At 41.3% G+C, this 19347-nt stretch overlaps 2 protein-coding genes across 2 annotated transcripts in view; one reads left to right on the top strand and one right to left on the bottom strand.

Moving 5' to 3' along the window:
* Nucleotides 1–9798, bottom strand: part of LRRC34 (leucine rich repeat containing 34) — a gene marked incomplete at both ends in the record, with an annotated part of 31855 nt that extends 22057 nt beyond the window's left edge. The window contains 6 exons of the mRNA XM_080696577.1: nucleotides 5308–5391; nucleotides 6102–6166; nucleotides 6265–6383; nucleotides 6924–7041; nucleotides 7996–8076; nucleotides 9615–9798. Coding sequence (XP_080552703.1) covers nucleotides 5308–5391; nucleotides 6102–6166; nucleotides 6265–6383; nucleotides 6924–7041; nucleotides 7996–8076; nucleotides 9615–9798 — 651 coding nt within the window. The remainder of the gene's footprint in view (nucleotides 1–5307; nucleotides 5392–6101; nucleotides 6167–6264; nucleotides 6384–6923; nucleotides 7042–7995; nucleotides 8077–9614) is intronic.
* A 9007-nt stretch (nucleotides 9799–18805) lies between these two features.
* LRRIQ4 (leucine rich repeats and IQ motif containing 4) overlaps nucleotides 18806–19347 on the top strand; it is a gene marked incomplete at both ends in the record, with an annotated part of 26705 nt that continues 26163 nt past the window's right edge. The window contains one exon of the mRNA XM_080695537.1: nucleotides 18806–19347. This exon is cut by the window's right edge and continues 481 nt beyond it. Coding sequence (XP_080551663.1) covers nucleotides 18806–19347 — 542 coding nt within the window.

The following is a 19347-nucleotide window of genomic DNA, read 5'->3' as shown; positions in this document are numbered from 1 at the left end:
TTCCATCTCTTATTCTACTCATTTGATAAGTCTCTCACAAAATTATAGAAATGGCATCATTCTGATGAGTAATTTTTAGACATAGTGCAAACAATTATCTTTAAAACAAATTCAGCCCCCAAGAAGTAAAACTGTTTGCACATGACAAGACTGTGCATCGTACATGGAAACTTGAGGAATCCACCAAAAGAAGCTGTTGGAATAAACAACTTCAGCAAGAGCAGGATATAAAATAAAAATACGAAAATCAATGGTATATTTGTACTCTAGCAATGAACAACCCAAAAATGAAAAAAATAATACCATTTCCAGTAGTAAAATATTAAGAATAAATTTGACAAAAGAACAGCAAGATTTGCATGCTGAAAACTACAAAGCATAGTTGAAAAATTAAAGAAGACCTAAATAAACGAAGTACATCCCATGGTGATGGTTTGGAAGACTTAATATTGTTAAAATGGAAATACTTCCCAAATTGATGTACAGATGTCAGATAATTCCTAGCAAAAGCCTAGCTGCTTTCCTTATAGAAATTGATAAACTGTTCCTAAAATTTATATGGAAATATAAGAGGCCTAAAAGAGCCAGTAATATTAACTTTAAAATATTAGTAAAGTTAGAGGATTCACACTTCTTGATTTAAAAACTTACTTCAAAGCTATTATAATCAAGACCGTGTGGTGGATAAAACAGGTTAGAAGACTAGAATTGAGAGTACTGTACGTTTAAGTGACTTTTTTTTCCCTTTGGTGTACTGGGGGTGGAACCCAGAGGCTTTCTACCTCTGGGCTATTCTCCCAGACCCATTTTATATTTTATTTGGAAACAGGGTCTCACTGAGTTGCTGAGAGCCTCACTAAGTTGCTGAGGCTGGCTTGGAACCTGCGCCATCCTCCTGTCTCAGCCTCCCAAGCGTGGGGATTACAAGCATGTACCACCACGTCCGGCTTAAGTGACTTTTTGATAAAAGTGTCAAGATGATTTCATGGGAGGAAGAAGAGTTTTTCATCAAAGCAGTTGAGACAACTAGAGAGTCAAATGAACAACTGGATAGCCAATAGAATGAACTCCTACCTCACACCATATACAAATATTAATCCAAAATGGGTAAAAGAACTAAATAAAAGCTAAGACTGCTGGACGTGGTGGCGCGTGCTTGTAATCCGCGTGCTTGTAATCCCCGTGCTTGGGAGGCGGAGACAGGAGGATCGCACAGAGACCCTGTTTCCAAATTTAAAAAAAAAAAAAAAAATATATATATATATATATATATATATATATATATATATATTTTTTTTTTTTTACATAAATAGGTGTCTGAGAGTGTAGCCCGGAGGTAGAAGAAGGGTTTCCAGGAACCCCAGTACCACCAAAAAAATAAAATAAAATAAAATAAAATAATAAAAATGCTAAGACTACAAAACTCTTAGAAGAAAACAAATCTTTGCAACTCTGGGTTAGGTGAAGACTTCTTAAATATAACACAAAAAGATAATCAGCAAAAGAAATAGATAATTTGGGTTTTTATCAAAGTTAAAAGGTTTGGGCAGCTGGGCGTGGTGGTGCACGCTTGTAATCCTAGTGCTTGGGAGGCTGAGACAGGAGGATCACACAGGTTCGAAGCCAGCCTCAGCTACTTAGTGAGGCTCTCAGCAACTTAGTGAGACCCTGTTTCCAAATAAAATAGAAAATAGGTCTGGGAGTATAGCCCGGAGGTAGAAAAGCCTCTGGGTTCCACCCCCAGTACCACCAAAAAAAAAAAAAAAAAAAAGGTTTGGGCAGCTGGGCATGGTGGTGGACACTTGTAATCCTAATACTCGAGAGGCTGAGACAGGAGGCTCAGCAGGCTCACGGCCAGCCTCAGCAATTTAGCAAGGCCCTCAGCAACTTAGTGAGACCCTGCTTCAAAAAACAATTAGGGCTGGGGGTATAGCTTGGAGGTAGAGTGCCCCTGGTTCCAATCCCCAATAGCCCCACCACGAGTTTGGGGCCTCAACTTTGAGAAAGGGCAACTTAAAGAATGAAAGATCATATTTGTAAGTCATAGCTGATAAGGAGCTTTTATCTAGATTACATAAGAATTCTTACAACTTAAAAAGGCAATCTACCATGTGCAGGTCAATACCCTGCAGCCCCCCCCCCCACCTCAGAAGGCTGAGACAGGATGCCCACCTGAGCCCATTTCAAAACAAACAATACCCAATTGAAAGGATTTGAAGAGAGACTCTCCTCCAAATGAGATATACAAACAAGTCATAAGTATGTGAAAAGATATTCAGCATCATTATTCATTAGGGAAAGGTAAATTGAAAAAAAAAACCCATAAATCTCAGCATACCCAGTAGGATAGTTAAAATGGCAAGCTGGGCATGGTGGCACACACTTGTATTCCTAGCATTTGGGAGGCTGAGACAGGAGGATCACGGTTCAAGGCCAGCCTCAGCTACTTAGTGAGGCCCCTTTGCAACTCAGTGAGACCCTGTTTCAAAATAAAGAATAAAAAATAGGGCTGGGTGTATAGCTCAGAGGTAGAATGCCCCTGGGTTCCATCCCCAGTACCGCAAAAATTAAATGAATGAATAAATAAATGAATAAATAAATAATAAAAGCTATTGAGGATGTGGAGAAATCAGAACACTCCTATGTTGGGAGAACTGTTTAAATGTGCAGCCACTCTGTAAAACAAGTTGGCAGTTCTTCAGAATGTTAAAAGAGTCATTGCATGACCCAGCAATTCTACTCCTAGGCATATATACTTCCTCCAAAACTGAAAGCATATATCCATACAAAAATGTGACCGTCCACAGTAGCATTATTTATGAAAGCCAAAAATGGAAGTTTATATCCATCAACTGATGGACGAACACAATGAAATGTATCTGTGCAATGGAAGAATATCTGACAATAAAAAACGATGAGGTATGCCACATGGATGAAACTTGAACATATTAAGCCTTTCACAAAAGGTCACATGTCATATGATGCTATTTATATGAAATGTCCAGAATAAGCAAGTCTGTATGACTAAGTAAATTAGTAGCTGCCAGGGACTGTGGAGTAGGAGGGAAGAATGGAGAGGAATTACTAACGGGCATGGGGCTTCTTCTGGAAATGGCGAAAAAGTTCTAAAAATAATGAGACTGGTGATGCTTGCATAGCTCTGTAAAATGCAGTCTTAAAACTCCCACAGAGCCGGGCGTGGTGGCGTGCGCTGGTAATCCCAGCATTCGGGAGGCTGAGACAGGAGAACTGCGGTTCACAGACAGCCTCAGCTACTTAGGCCCTCTGCAACTCAGTGAGACCCTGTTTCAAAATAAAGAATATGCTAGGCATGGCGGTGCAAGCTTGTAATCCCAGCATTCGAGAGGCTGAGACTGGAGGATTGTGGTTTGTGGACAGCCTCAGCTACTTAGCGAGGCCCTTCGCAATTTAGGGAGACCCTGATTCAAAAATAAAAAGACTAAAAAATAGGGCTGGGAGTGTAGCTCAGAGGAACAATGCCTCTGGGTTCCATCCCCAGTACAGAAAAGAAAAAAAAAAAAAAAAGAAAAAAAAAAAGGGCTGGGGGTGTTGCTCTCAGAGGTAGAATGCCCCTGGTTCCATCCCCAGTACTTGGGAGAAAAAAAAAAAAAAAAAAAAGCCGGGAGTGGTGGCACAAGCTTGTAATCCCATCATTTGGGGAGGCTGAGACAGGAGGATTGAGGTTCGAGGACAGCCTCAGCTACTTACTGAGGCTCTTTGCGACTCAATGAAACCCTATTCCAAAATAAAGAATAAAAAATAGGGCTGGGGGTGGAGCTCAAAGGTAGAATGCCCCTGGATTCCATCCCCAGTACTGAAAAAATAAAATAAGACTCAGGATGTAGCTCACAGGTAAAATATCCCCGAGTTCAGTACCCAGTACACACACATGCACACAATGAATTGAAGACTTTAGGAGGATAAATACATATGTGAATTATACCTCATTAAAGCTATTAAAGTTTTATTTACTTATTCATAATTTTGTGGTGCTGGGTATTGGACATTGGACCCAGGAGCATTCTATCACTGAGCAATACCCCAGCCCTATTTTATTTATGTTTTTAAATTTTTTATTGGTACACTGTAGTCAAGTTACATTTTAATGGAGTATAAGATGGTGGAGGCATACATGCACACATCACCCATTACCCCTTACCCAATTCCCACCCCATTTCCTCCCCTTCCCTCCTTCTCATGTTTGGCTTAGTGATTGGCTTCGATATATTTGTCAATGTACATCATGTACATGAGGGAGTTTCTCTCTTCCCCTGTCCCATCCCTCAGTTAGGTTGCCTTATTTTTTCATCTATAGTATCTCCTTGTTTGTCTAGAGTTCCTCCTATGACCCATTTTCTCCCTAGCTTCTGCATATTATAGGAGAGCCCTCGATTTCTTATTTTTTGACTGACTAATCTCACATAGCATAATGTTCTCCAGTTCCAGCCATTTCTCTGTAAATGACTTGTGTTTTTCTTTATGGCTGAGTAAAGTTCCATTGTGTACATATCCCACAGTTTTGTAATCCATTCATCTGTTAATGGATATCTTGGGGGTTTCATAGTTTGGCAACTGTGAATTGTGCAGCTATGAACATAGATATGCATGCATTAGTTTGGTAGTTTGGTTTCCATTCTTTTGGGTAGATACCCAGAAGTGGTATTGCTGGATATTTATTTATGTATTTAGTACTGGGGATTGAGCCGAGGGGCATTCTACCTCTGAGCTACACCCCCTGCTCTATTTTTTTATTTTTGAAACAGGGTCTCACTAAGTTGCAGAGGGCCTTTACTAAGTAGCTGAGGCTGGCTTTGAACCTGCGATCCTCCTGTCTTAGTCTCCTAAGTACTGTGGGGTATAGTTCAGTGGTAGAGTGCACATTCCTATTTTATTTTTAAAATAGGCTCTTGTTAAATTACCTTGCACTAGCCTCAAACCTGGAATCCTCTTGTACTCCCAAGTACTGATATTACAGACATGCAGCACCATGCTCGGCACATGAGCAGGCTCGAGGACAGCCTCTGCAACCTACTGAGACCCAGTTTCAAAATCACAATTCATAAAAAGGGCTGGGAGTATAGCTGGGAGGTAGAATGCCCCTGGTTTTAATCCCCAGTAACAACAACAACAAAAATGCTCATGTAAGTTCCATACTTTAAAAAAGTGCAATGAAATATATATTCCTTTAATAATAAATGTCACAGTAACATTTGATTCTGCTGTTTCTGAGCTATTGAGAGTTAAAATTCCTCAAAATATGTTAGTCTGATGTACGTAAATGCTTACATGAAGTGCTTTAGCAATTAGCTCTCCACCTTCAGGCCCAATATCATTAAACATAAGGTTTAAGTAAACGAGATGCAGTTTTTTCTGTAACAAGAGAGAAAAAAAGCTATTACATGTGTATTGTTGGAAATTAACCAATTATAAACATAAATTAAAAGTGTTTACCACCAAAGAAAATCTTTTATAACCCAGGAAACTAAATTCTAGCAAAAGCAACTACCATTAAAAAAAATAAAATTACCATTTTCATTTAAACAATATAATTACAATAACTGATAGAATAATAAGTGAAAGAAAAAGACTACATTCAGTTTTACCAACAATTTAAAGTATGGATATGCTTTTTGTTTTGTTTTGCTTTTTTGCTGTACTGGGGATGGAACCTAGGGGCATTCTGCCTCTGAGCTATACCCCTAGCCCTATTTTTTATTCTTTATTTTGAAACAGGGTCTCAGTGAGTTGCAAAGGGCCTCAGTAGGTAGCTGAGGCTGTCCTCGAACCGGGATCCTCCTGTCCCAGCCTCCCACATGCTGGGATTACAAACATGCACCACCACGCCCAGCTTGCTTTATGTTTTTAACCATGATGTGCAAGTTTGCAAAAGATGACTCTAAAGCTCTAGGTAACAGCTCTACTGAGACCAAATACAAGTGGATTTTCATGTATTTCAAGTATTGGAAATATATCAGAGTCAGGACTCTTGACTTTTTGCATAACTCGTGTTTTATGTGTACAATTAAACTAAGTGGTTCCACTTTAAACAAAACTAAGAATATTCTGTAGTAAAATAATACCTGAAGTAGTTTTGCAGCATAGTACGCACCAACGTTATTTAGGAGGTTATATCTAATGTCCAAACCTAAAGGACACAGATGAATAGAAACTGATATTCATTATAAAGAATACTTAAGATCAGGAAAAAAAAAACAGAAGGCACTTACTCTTAATCAAACATACCATGAATATTTGGACATTTCTGTAAAATTTTAGAAAGAATCCAAAAATCTTCACCTGTTACTTTTTCTACTGGGATTAATCGATTATTACCAGCAATGTTTAATGTGATTCCTTCTAGTCTGTTTAAATATAAAAAGAAAGTCTTTGTAATTTAAAGAAATAAACCAGTAAAGAAATAAAATTTTTTTTTCATATGTAAATGGTAACATCACAGATAACATTTTTGATAACATACTTGATAACATACTTGAACCAACTATGTAGTAGACTTACAAGCATATAACACTTATATCAGATAACTTACAATTGCTTCACATTCTATAGGGTTTGAAAAGTACTTATTAATGTGTTATATATAACTTAATTACAGACATAGAATCCCTACTTTATATATGACATTGAAAGCTTCAAAGATTTGCCTGAATTTGCCCAGCTCATAGGAGTTTAAGGGAATCTGGAACTCAGGTTTGAGGACACCTGGTCTAGTGCTCTTCCTACATTACTAACAGTGTCATTCTTCTGCTTATTTTATCTGAATCAGAAGATTATGTCCATTTTACCAAGCATTTTCAGATGACCATAAAATCACTGAGTAGTTCAGCATCTTCGCACAGATAGGAATCAGCGAATACTATGGATGTAATACTTGTTTTCCTTACCCTTTCTCAATTTCTTGATTCAATTCTTGGAGTATGTGCACTATATAAGAATTAATTCTCTGGGATTTTTCCAAACACAAATTCTGATAATCAGCCGTCAGACCAGTAGCTTCCGGAGCTTTGGAAAATAAACACATCCATTTTCACATAAAGGTTATTCCAGAAGCTCTTCTCAACAACAACGACCGTTCTTCTTTCAAAGATATGAGTGTGTGTGTATATTGTAAGGGTGGGGAAGAAAAGAAGAAAGAACTAAGGATAGAAGAAGACGAGAGATACAAAAGGAATAGAAGAGAGAATAAAAATGCTGTTTGGAGGAGGCCCACCACAGGCACATCCGCAGGGGTGAGCAGATACTGGCTGGAATCAGTGTCTAACTTAGAAATAACAGAAAAGAGCTGGGCATGGTGGTGCACGCTTGTAATCCCAGTACTTAGAAGGCTAAGACAAGAGGATCACAGGTTCGTGGCCAGCCTCAGCAACTTAGTGAGGCCCTCTACAACTCAGTGAGACCCTGTTTCAGAATAAAGAATAAGAAATAGGGCTGGGGGCGTGGGGGTGGATCTCAGAGGTAGGATGACCCTGGGTTCCGTCCCCAGTACCACACACACACACACACACACACACACACACACACATGGCTGGGGGTATAACTCAGGTACAATGTCCCTGGGTTCAATCCCTGCTATTGAAGGGGGGGAAATGATATTGTAGCACAAGATTTCCCAATACATCCCACAATATTTTGTGGGTTATTAAAGTTCTACAAGACGATCAAAGATTCTAAAGAGAACAGGTTTTATTGTCAAATCAATCGGAGAAGTGCTGAATTCAACAAAGTGAAGAGTCCTATCTACAACACTGCTCAGGAGATTTCAAACACTCGGGTGCACAGACTCTTCATGCTCCTCCGAGCATGGAGTAGAAGGAGGATGATACTGCATTTCCCAGTCTTAGGTGACTATGCCTCACTTGGAATGCAATCTAGAAAATACTGCGTTAGCGGCCTGGCTAAGAAACAAAGTACAACGGATTCAAACACAAGTTGGAGCTGGGCTCCCACTGGGCTTACCTTCCTGCTGGCCTCTACCTTCCGTGGTATCAGGAAGATTTTCTAGAGGTTCTCTGATATTCCACTCCAACCCCAACATATCTAGGACATCAGAAATGTATCAGGTTTAGGATTAGTTTTGTGGAGGCATAAAGGAATCTTAGATTATAAGCTAAATATAGCTAAAGAAAATACATTTTTTTTTTTTTTTTTGGTGGTACTGGGGATGGAACCCTTCTACTTCCGGGCTACAGTCCCAGACCTATTTTTATATTTTTATTTGGAAACAGGGTCTCTTAAGCCAGCTAAGGCTGGCTTCGAACCTGCGCGATCCTCCCGTCTCAGCCTCCCAAGCATGGGGATTACAAGCGTGTGCCACCACACCCGGCTACAAGAACATTCTTAATTAACTAGCCATAAACTTAAGTATTTTAAAGTGTTGCTATAGCTTCCTTATTTAAAAATTTTAAGATCACCCTTGTGTTATATGTCAGAGTTTCATGGTACCAATGATTAGTTTTCTATATTCTTATCAAGAAAGAAAAGTCAGTCTTCAAACTGTAAAGCAAAAACTAGGTAATAATTTAGTCATGCAGGAAAATATCAAGAAACGGATCCAAATTTCATTGCTCTTTATTTCATGTACACTCCAGGCAGAAAGTTTTAAAATTTGTAGAGAAAGCATCTACTTATTTTGGAAGCAGCTCTCTCTAAAGTGCTCTTTTATGCTGGAACATTTTTTTGAAACCCAAAAAGTTAAGAGAGTTGTGTGCTCTATCCAGAATCTGCAATATGAAACTGAGGAAATAACTTAAATTCTCAGGTCTAAGATTTTCTTTTGTGCTAAAAGAAGAACATAATAATGTCCATCTCCCAGATGTAATGAGGATTCCATGTTGATCCACAATCACCAACACATATTATTATTTTTATTATTATATGTATTATGCATATTGTTATATATTATTTACTTATTTATTTATGTACTGGGAATTGAACTCGGGAGCATTCTACCTCTGAGCCACACCCCAACACTATACACTATTTATTATTATTATTATTATTATTATTATATTATTATTTTTTTGTGGTACTGGGGGGTGGAACCCAGGGGCTTTTCTACCTCACGCCCTATTTTATTATTTTTAAACAGGATCTTGCTAAGCTGCCAAGACTGGCTTTGAACCACCTCTAACATACATCTTATTTTTTTCCCCGGTATTCTACCTTTGGGGCATTCCACCTCTGGACTACATCCCCCGCCCCATTTTTATTCTTTATTTTGAAAGAGGGTCTCACTAAGTTGCAAAGGGCATACTGTGTGTTGTGTGTGTGTGTGTGTGTGTGTGTGTGGTCCGTCCTGGGGATGGAATACAGGGGCCTTCTACTTCTGGGCTACACCCCCAGACCTATTTTATACTTTATTTGGAAACAGGGTCTCACTAAGTTGCTGAGAGCCTCACTAAGTAGATGAGGCTGGCTTCGAACCTGCGTGATCCTCCTGTCTCAGCCTCCCAAGCGCGGGGATTACAAGCGTGCGCCACCACGCCCGGTTTACATTAAAAACAAGCGTCCGACTTTGAGATGGGGGTGGTGAGCTCGCGGGTGCGCTTACTTCGTTGAGGAAGCGTGGGAAGCACACGTCGGCAGGTGCCCCGGCCTCCCCTGGCTGGGCGAGGAGAGCCGCACGCCCGGCCGTCTCCCCGCGCGCTCCCCTCCCGCCGGCTCGGGGACGCCATCCCGCCGCCCCGCACGTCTGCGCCGCGCCCGCTCACCGCTCTCGGCCTCCGCGGAGACCGCGGCCTCCTCCCGGCCGCCGCTCATGGTCCTCCCGGCGCCCGGCTGCGCGGAGCTGCCATGGCAACCGCACGCGCCCCCACCCCCGGCGGGGAGGGGGCGGGGCCGCAGCCGACTCAGCTCGCGTCCCGCCCGCCGCGCCCCCTGCCGGCCGCGAGGAGCCAGCCTGCTGCGGGCGGCGGAGGCGCGCAGCCCCCCCCCCCAGGCCTGGGGACTCACGCGCCGGACTAGGGGCCGGGCTACTGGGACGATTGTGACCCAGTCCCCGCCCGCCCGCAGTGTGCACAGGTCTGCAAGGTGTGAAGCTCAGGAGGTGGACACGTGTGAAACGACTGGAGCATAAAGGGTTTTGTGGAGGGGTGGGGCCCGGAGGAGGACGTCCTAGAGGAGGTGACTGCTGGACAGGTCTGAGCGAGCCTGCCAAAGGGTGCAACTGCCTGGTGCTTGCGGGCACTACTTTGGTGCATGCTGCCGAGAAGGTACTATCCTGCACCCAGATCAGAACAGATGGGGGAGGCGAGTTGGGGCTAGACCCACAGAAAGCCCTGAGCATCCTCTCAGGAGCAGGACTGTTAAGGGAGAGGGAGAGGGAGCCGGGAGGAATCAGCCTTGCGTAGCCTACAGATTTATTTATTTATTTATATTTTTTATTTTTATTTTTTATACATACTGTGGGTTGAATCCAGGGGCATTCTACCTCCCACCTACACCTCTTGCTCCTTTTATTTTTTATTTTAAAATAAGGTCTCAGGTGGGCATGGAGGGTCGAAGGTTGAATGTCAGTCTCAGCAACCTAGCAAGACCCTGTTTCAAAACAGCGGGGTTGGCCGGGCGTGGTGGCGCACGCTGGTAATCCCCGCGCTTGGGAGGCTGAGACAGGAGGATCACGCAGGTTCTAAGCCAGCCTCAGCTGGTTTAAGAGACCCTGTTTCCAAATAAAATATAAAATAGGTCTGGGAGTATAACCCGGAGGTAGAAGGCCCATGGGTTCAAAAAACAAAAAAAGAACAAAAAAAAAAAAAAAAAAAAACAGAGGGTTGAAGGTATAGCTCAGTGGTAGAAAGCCTTTGGGTTTAATTCCCAGTATGAAAGAAAGAAAAGAAACAGAAAATTAAATTATTGAGGGTTTCTTGTTAATTTGCTGAGACTGACCTTGAAGCTGAAATCCTCCTGTCTCAGCCTCCCAAGTACTGGGATTACATAGGTTTATATCATCGCTTCTGGCTAGAAATATTTTTCAACTATTTCTTATGTTGTAGGTCTGTTTAATAATTCAAAAACAATGTTTAATCATAGCTTAAAGGTATCATTTTTACAGGAAGCATAATATTGATACTGAGCAAAGGCTCACTGTCCCATGAAAATAGAAGCCAGTTTTTTTCAAAAGGCCAGTTCTTCTCCCCAAATAAGAGCTTTATTGTGGTATGTAGGTGAACTACACAGGAAACATGCTTTAATCTGTTTCCTTCATAGGCTCTATTGAAGGAATATAAGCAGCCAGTTAAGGGGCTGCACACGGGTCCAGATGGAATGGTGTATAGTTTGTACTAGGGAAGTTTCTAGTATCATCCTTCATTTGAGGCCCATGCTTCAATTGTTGGTGACACCCATCATTTCTAATCTATGTCTGCAGACCATCTTCTGGTTATTCAGGTTCTGCTCAATGCATACTTTTGGTTCCACCAGGCTCTCAAGGTCATTTAAGGGTCAGGTCCTAGGGTTTTGTTCTAAAAAGAGCATGGATAATTTTTAGAAATAAGGAAGTCTATGGTGATATGGTCTAGGTATGTTTTCTGGTAATTTAGAGATCAAATGTCTGGGGAATTAATATCTAACATATCTATTAGTTATTTTTTCTATCAGATGACTCAACTGGGTTGCTAGCCAGTGCTGGAACATGGTAAATTCCTGGTTGAATTTGCTGACAATGAATTTCCTGAGGAGTATCTGAAGTGCTGATTCTGATGTTATTTGGACATGCCTTTTGTTTGGGCATGAAATATGCAGGTGACAAAATTAGGGTTCTGTTGTTCTAAAATGTTTTGGCCTGTGGATAAAAGAAGAGTTAGATAGGATTATCACAAGCTCAAAGCCAGCCTCAGCAACTTAGCAAGACCCTCTCTTGAAATAAAGGGGGAGCTGAGGATATAGCTCAGTGGCCAAATGCCCCCAGGTTCAATCTTCAGTGAGAAAGAGAGAAGGGGGAGAAAAAGAGAAGGATGAAGTAGGAGGAGGAGGTGGCAGAGGAAAAGGGGAAAAAGGAGAGGAGTAAGATATGTGAAAACTTTACGTTCTGACTTTTTGTATATGTGGGTCTGGGGATGGAAGCCAGGGACATTTGACCTCCAAGCTACACCCCTACCCTATTTTTTATTCTTTATTTTGAAACAGGGTCTCACTAAGTTGCGGAGGTCCTCACTAAGTAGCTGAGGCTGTCCGTGAACCACAATCCTCTGGCCGCCTGGAAATCTGCAGCCCTTTTTTTTGAAGCTTCTAGCTTCCTAATTCAATATTTCCCAATACTGGTACATTTCATATTTTAAAGCCATTTTTGGTACATTAATACATTTTGAAGCCATTTCCCAATACTGATACAGGTAGCTGAGAAGAATGTGTACTCAGCTCTTATTGGTTGAAATATTCTGTATATGTCTATTAGGTACATTTGGTTTATAGATTTTTTTTTAGATTTGAAGAAACTTTACTCATCTTTTGCCTTGAAGATTGATTTAATGGCATAAATGGTGCGTTGAAGTATCCCGATATTATTGTATTTGGGTCTATTTAAGACCTAATGTCCCAAAGAGTTTGTTTTACAAATGTGGATGTACCCTCACTTGGGGTGTAAATGTTTACTATCATTATATCTTCTTGCTGGATTGTTCCTTTTTAAATAAGAAGTGCCATGTTTGTCTCTTCTGATGTGTTTTAGCTTAAAGTTTGTTTTATTAGATATCAGTGTTGCTACTCCTGCTTGTTTTTGTTCTCTATTTGCATTGTATATCTTTTTCTATCCTTTTACCTGTAACCTATGGATATCTTTTGCTGGAAGGGAGGTTTCTTGTAAGCAGCATATAGTTTGAGTATGTTTTTTAATCCACACTACCTTTTAATTGGGGAGTTAAGCTTTTTGACATTCAGTGTTATTATTGAAATATGATTTTTCCCTGTCATTTTGTGTTCTATATTTTGTTTGATGTAGTGTTATTTCTCCTTTGCTTAGTTGCCCACCTGATGGAATTTGCCTTTTCTCTGGTTCTGATATTTGTTTCTTTTTTCTTCTTCATGATATATTTCTTTAAGTATTTTCTCTAGTGCTGGCTTGTTAGTCATGCATTTTTAAATTTCTGCTTATGTTGAAATATTTTTATTTTATCCATCCATTTTGAATGATATCTTTGCTGGATGTAGCAGTCTTGGTTTTCTTCTTCATGATATATTTCTTTAAGTATTTTCTCTAGTGCTGGCTTGTTAGTCATGCATTTTTAAATTTCTGCTTATGTTGAAATATTTTTATTTTATCCATCCATTTTGAATGATATCTTTGCTGGATGCAGCGGTCTTGGTTGGAAGTTGTTTTCTTCCAGGTTCTGGAATACTCCATACTAGTCTCTCCTGGCATTCATGACTTGGGTTGTGAAGTCTGGAGTGATTTTTATTTTGCCCCAGAATGTCACCCATTCTTTTGTTTTCACTGCTTTTAAGATTATTTCCTTGGTTTCTGTTAGTAATTTTGTGGTGTGGGGAGGTCCTTCTTTCATCTTGTCTTAATGGTGTTCTGTATGTCTCTTGTACATGGAAGTTAAAGTCTTTTTCTATATTTGGAAAATTCTCTGAAATTATTTCTCTGAGGAGATTATAGATACCCTTGGTCTGTGCCTCTATCCCTTCTTTAGTGCTATTTTATCTGTAAGTTAGGATATTTTATATTGTCTCATAATTATTGGATGTTTAGGTTCTGTTTTTATAATGTCTTCTGTATACTGTTGACTGTGATTTCAGTTTTGAATAAACTCTCTTCTGCTTTCAATGTCATGTAGTTTGCCAGAGTTTCTTTTTATTGCTGTCTTCATTTATTGACATCTTTGTTTCATTTAAGGCCTCTTTCTGGTTCGTGTGTGTGTGTGTGTGTGTGTGTGTGTGTGTGTGTGGCACTGGGGGTGGAACCCAGAGGCATTCTACCTCCTAGCTATACCTCCAGCCTTATTTTCTTATCCTTTATTTTGAAATAGGGTCTGACTAACTTGCAGAGGGCTTCACTAAGTAGCTGAGTATGTCCATGAACCTGAGATCCTCCTGTCTCAGCCTCCCAAGTACTGGGATTACAAGTGTGTGAGACCACACCTGGCGTAACATCTTTTTATAAGCAGGCAACTTGAATTTTCAGCAGGAGTTAGAGAGGATCTCAAAGACTTGGCCAATATTAAAGGTTAAGTCTTGAATTTTGAGCTACTTGATGTGTTTTCTTCTTAAGAGAAATGGTAGATTTCATTTATAGAGGCAGGGTTGCATTGTGGGAATTTATTGTTTCCGCACTGCTCCTCATTCTAATATATTCAGAGTTCTTGGGTTTGTGTGTCTGTTATCTTGGCATCTTCTTCTTTGTGTGTGAGTCATTGTTGATAGGTGTTGCTCCAGATTGTTGCTGGAAGAGATGGATCCAGCCACCACTCACACTTTAATACTAACCTTGAGGACTGTGCCTTGTATCACCCTACTGTTGTTTTACCTGTAGATTGTCAATACTGGGTTGCAGTTACTCTTCTGTAATTCTTCCTTTATTCAAAATAAAGGATAAAAAAAAATAAGGCTGGAGGTATAGCTAGGAGGTAGAATGCCTCTGGGTTCCACCCCCAGTACCACCAAAAAAAAAAAAAAAAAAAAACAGAAAGAGGCCTTAAATGAAACAGTACTCTTCTGCCCGCTGCTGTGGTGGCATTGATGGGTTTTAGGTGTCAAGGTCAGGTATTCTGTCTGTCACCTCCTTTATAGAGAGTTGGCTCAGAGGTATAAGCAGAACAGTTTGTGATCTATGTGTTTTTATTTTATTTTATTATTTGTTTATTTATTTTGGTGGTACTGGGGATGGAACTCAGGGGCCTTCTACCTCCGGGCTACACTCCCAGACCTATTTTATATTTCATTTGGAAACAGGGTCTCTTAAGCCAGCTGAAGCAGGCTTCGAACCTGCACGATCCTCCTATCTCAGCCTCCCATGCGCGGGGATTACAAGCATGCACCACCACACCTGGCTGATCTATGTGTTTTTAAACATCAATATGCAGGCTGTTGGGTGTTTCTTTCTGTCAGCTGTGGTTAGTTTATCCTTAGTGTCTGGCAGTCCTTTCTGGTGGTTCACCTCTCTGGTCCAATTTTCGCTGTATATAAGGGCAAGTTGAGTTGTCTTCAGTGGTGAAGGTTGAGTGAGGGGGGAGGAGCCGAACTGCAGGAGTAGGGTAAAGTAGAGGATATAATCAAGTTGAATAAGAGTTTAAACATAGTAAGGTATTATATGATAGAGATGAAAGATAGAGAAATATAGGAGGATTCTAGTAGTAAATGTAGAATATTTAGGTATAGTGATATGAAATGGGTTGAATATAAGACAAAGGAAAACAGTGTGAAGGGAGGAGAGTAGATAGGAAAGAGGGAGTAAGCTTGTAAAAGGAATGGGGAATAGAGCAAACACACACAGAGAAAATAACAAAACAACCAAGCAAACAACAGCAGCAACGAATAAAACCCTTTAAGGACACAAGTACAAAGTCGACTTGGCCTCTGCTGTTTTTCTGGGTCTACACGCACACTCTGAGCTGTTTAGTGTCTACTCACTATAGTAGGTTCTTGCATATGTTCCAAGCACTCTCATTTGCTCAGTAACCCATAGTAGTGATGTCAGCTTGTAGCCCCACATTTGGGTCTCCTACAATGATTAGACCCTGAGCCAGTGTCTCTGTTCAGTGCAGGTGCCGAGACGCCTGAGCCCCACGGGTGCCTCTCACCGCTGCATGCTTGGGTTTCCAAGTTCTCCACAAGGTTGTTCCTGTGTCTCTGTCTATGCAGGCAGTGGGTGTCATTGATAATGGACCCTGTGTAAGCACAGGGCTCTTCTTTCTACAGCCCTGGGCCTGCACCTTTCTCTCTACCCACACTTGGTCCAGTGTAAGCTCAGGGCAATTTCCAGAGAACTTGTTCAGGTACTGAACAAGGCACTATGAGTCTCTCCCACACCACTGCTGCGTTGGGCAGCAGCCTCTGATCCAACTTCTCAGGGGTGGACCACCAAGTCTCAGATCCCACGAGTTTATTGCTTTGAAGCAAGGTGCTGACCACTTAAGACTCTGAAGTTCTACAGCCGATTACTTCACATCAAGTCATTGGCTCCTTTGCTGGGGATCTTTATGGACCATAGTGCGGCAGACCCTGCTCCAGGGGACAGGCCAAGTTTGCAAGCCTGTTGCTGTTGGCATTCAGCAGGTGACACAGGTGCACACACTTTGCTATTCAGCGCACAAAGTTTGAGAGAAGTCCTACCAAAATCGAGCTCCAACTGTGGTGGTAGCGGCTCCTTCCTGACTTTGAGGCCTCCAAAGAAGCACTGAGGCACAGACCTTACAAAGCCCGCAAGCACTGACGAGCTAGCTGCAGGCCACCCTGCATCTCTGCACCGACCTCCTCCTGCCTCTATAAACAAAATCTACCATTTATCTTTAGAAGAAAACACATTAAGTAGCTCAAAATTCAAGACTTAACCTTTAATATTGGCCAAGTCTTTGAGATCCTCTCTAACTCCTGCTGAAAATTCAAGTTGCCTGCTTATAAAAAGATGTTACGCCAGGTGTGGTCTCACACACTTGTAATCCCAGTACTTGGGAGGCTGAGACAGGAGGATCTCAGGTTCATGGACATACTCAGCTACTTAGTGAAGCCCTCTGCAAGTTAGTCAGACCCTGTTTCAAAATAAAGGATAAGAAAATAAGGCTGGAGGTATAGCTAGGAGGTAGAATGCCTCTGGGTTCGATTCCTAGTACCGCAAAAAAAAAAAAAAAAAAGATGTTACTCAGCCAGGCATAGTGGCACACACTTGTAATTAATCTCAGTACATGGGAGGCTGAGACAGGAGGATCACAGGTTCATTGCCAGTCTCAGCAACTGCAGGAGGCCCTTTGCAACTTCGGGAGACCTTGTTTCAAAGTAAAGAATGAAAAATAGGGCCGAAGGTATAGATCAAAGGTAGAATAACCCTGGGTTCAATCTCAGTACTGCAAAAAAGAAAAGTTACTCAAGTTTGAAGTTTATATGAAACTTTATCCCAAGGGACTTCAGAAAACTTCCCACCCAGAAGTTTTTGTTTGTTTGTTTGATTAGTTTAAAAAATTAAAGGATAGCATTACAACAGTGCAGGCAGGCAGGCAAGACTTACCTTCTCAGGGTCCCCAGCTGAACCTGTGAATAAATTTACATAAAATAGATTAGGAGGAGAAAAATCATACAAAATTAATAAGTTTTAGATGACATGGGAGACCTCATAAAGAAATAAAGACCCAAAGAAGTGGCCAGGTTTGGTGGTGCATGCTTGTAATCCCAGTACTTGAGAGGCAGGGGATCACAGTCAAACCTGTGATCAGCCCTCTGCAAGTTAGTCAGACCCTGTTTCAAAATAAAGGATAAGAAAATAAGGCTGGAGAAAATATAGCTAGGAGGTAGAATGCCTCTGGGTTCGATTCCTAGTACCCCACCCCCCAAAAAAAGATGTTACTCAGCCAGGCATAGTGGCACACACTTGTAATCAATCTCAGTACATGGGAGGCTGAGACAGGAGGATCACAATTTAGTGAGGCTGTTGGCAACTTAGACCCTATTTTCAAATAATAAAGTAAAAAGGGCTGGGGATGTAGTTTGAAGGTAGAATGCCCCTGAGTTCAATCCACTGTACCACACACACACACACACACACACACACACACAGCCTACACACTTTTATATTATGTTGAACAAAGTGAGGCATTATGGAAAAGTAAGTAAATTATATGGGGACCCTGAAGGAAGATAGGAATTATTATCATTATTTTTGTGTGTAGCACTAGGGATCGAACTCAGTACTATTCTATCTCTGAGTTATAACCTAAATCTCTTAATTTTTTTCTGGAGATAGTGTCTCACTAAGTTGCTGAGGCTGGCCTTCAACTATGATCCTCCTGTCTCAGCTTCCCAAGTGCTGGAATGATAGGTATGCACCAACACACCTGGCTAAAATATATTTTAAAGTATGATTTTGTTCATTGTATCATTTTTTTTTGTATGCTGGGGATTGAACACAGGTATATTCTACCTCTGAGCTATACTCCTAACCCCTATTAGTTTTTTATTTTGAAATAATATCTCACTAAGTTGCTGAGGTTGTCCTTGAACCTGAGATCTTCCTTCTCAGCCTTCCAAGTACTGGGATTACAGGCATGCACCACAGTTTACTAGTATTTTCTCAGTTTTATGGTAGAACAATGATATTTTGCATTTTCTACATTCTACCTGTAAACAGAATCAAAATTATCTTTGTGTGTGTGGAACTGGGGATTGAACCCAGGAGCATTCTACCTCCAAGCTATACCCCCAGCCCTAGTTTTTATTCTTTCTTTTGAAACAGGGCCTCACTAAGTTGCAGAGGGCCTCATTAAGTAGCTGAGGCTGGCCGAGAATTTGCCAACCTTCTGTCTCAGCCTCCCAATACGGGGATTATAAGTGTGAGCCACCATGCCTGGCTAAAATTATCTTTTAGAAACTGAAATTAGACGATCTTTTTCTCTGTGCATCTTAGTCAACCTGTTAGAAGGAGGAGGCTATGCTTTAATTCCTTTCCTAATATAAGACACAAAAACCTAATTCTTAACTTTGCATAATAATTTCAAGTACCACATTGAATCAACTAGACTTGTTTTCTTCTTTCTTAGTGATAGTAAGTCTGGTGGCTACGATTTTTGACATTTTTCTTTTCATGGTATTTCAGATTTTAAATGTTTGAACTTTACTTCAAATAATGTCAAAAGACAGACTGAAATCCGAAGACCATTCACCTAAAGTTGATCAGAGAAACAACACACCACAGGTGACCAACCAGACATTTTTTATTGATGCTTCGAGTCAGGGCTTGACGGCCATTCCGCCGAAGGTCTTGACATTAAAAAAATTGGAAGAAGTGCATTTGGAAAATAACCGGATTGAAGAAATTCCCAGGGGAATCTGGCATTTAAAGAATATCAAGATCCTCTACCTGAACAAGAACCAGCTGAGGAACCTGTGCCCGGAGCTGGGGACGCTGAGCACCCTGGAGGGTTTGGACCTCAGCCACAACCCCCTGCTGCCCGCCTCGCTGCAGGTGGTGGGCGGCCTGCGCGCGCTGCGCGAGCTCCGGCTCTACCAGCTGGGCCTGGGGGACATCCCCATGGTCATCTGCAAAAGCCTCCACCATCTGGAGCTCCTCGGGCTGTCCGGAAACCGCCTGGAAGCCCTGCCCAAGGAAACGGTGAACCTGACCAAACTGCGGGAAATCTACCTGAAGCAGAACCAGTTCAAGGACTT

This window comes from Muscardinus avellanarius (assembly GCF_963383645.1).
Source record: "Muscardinus avellanarius genome assembly, chromosome: 5".
Lineage (NCBI taxonomy): Eukaryota > Metazoa > Chordata > Mammalia > Rodentia > Gliridae > Muscardinus > Muscardinus avellanarius.
This window is presented reverse-complemented; position numbering and strand designations above follow the sequence as displayed.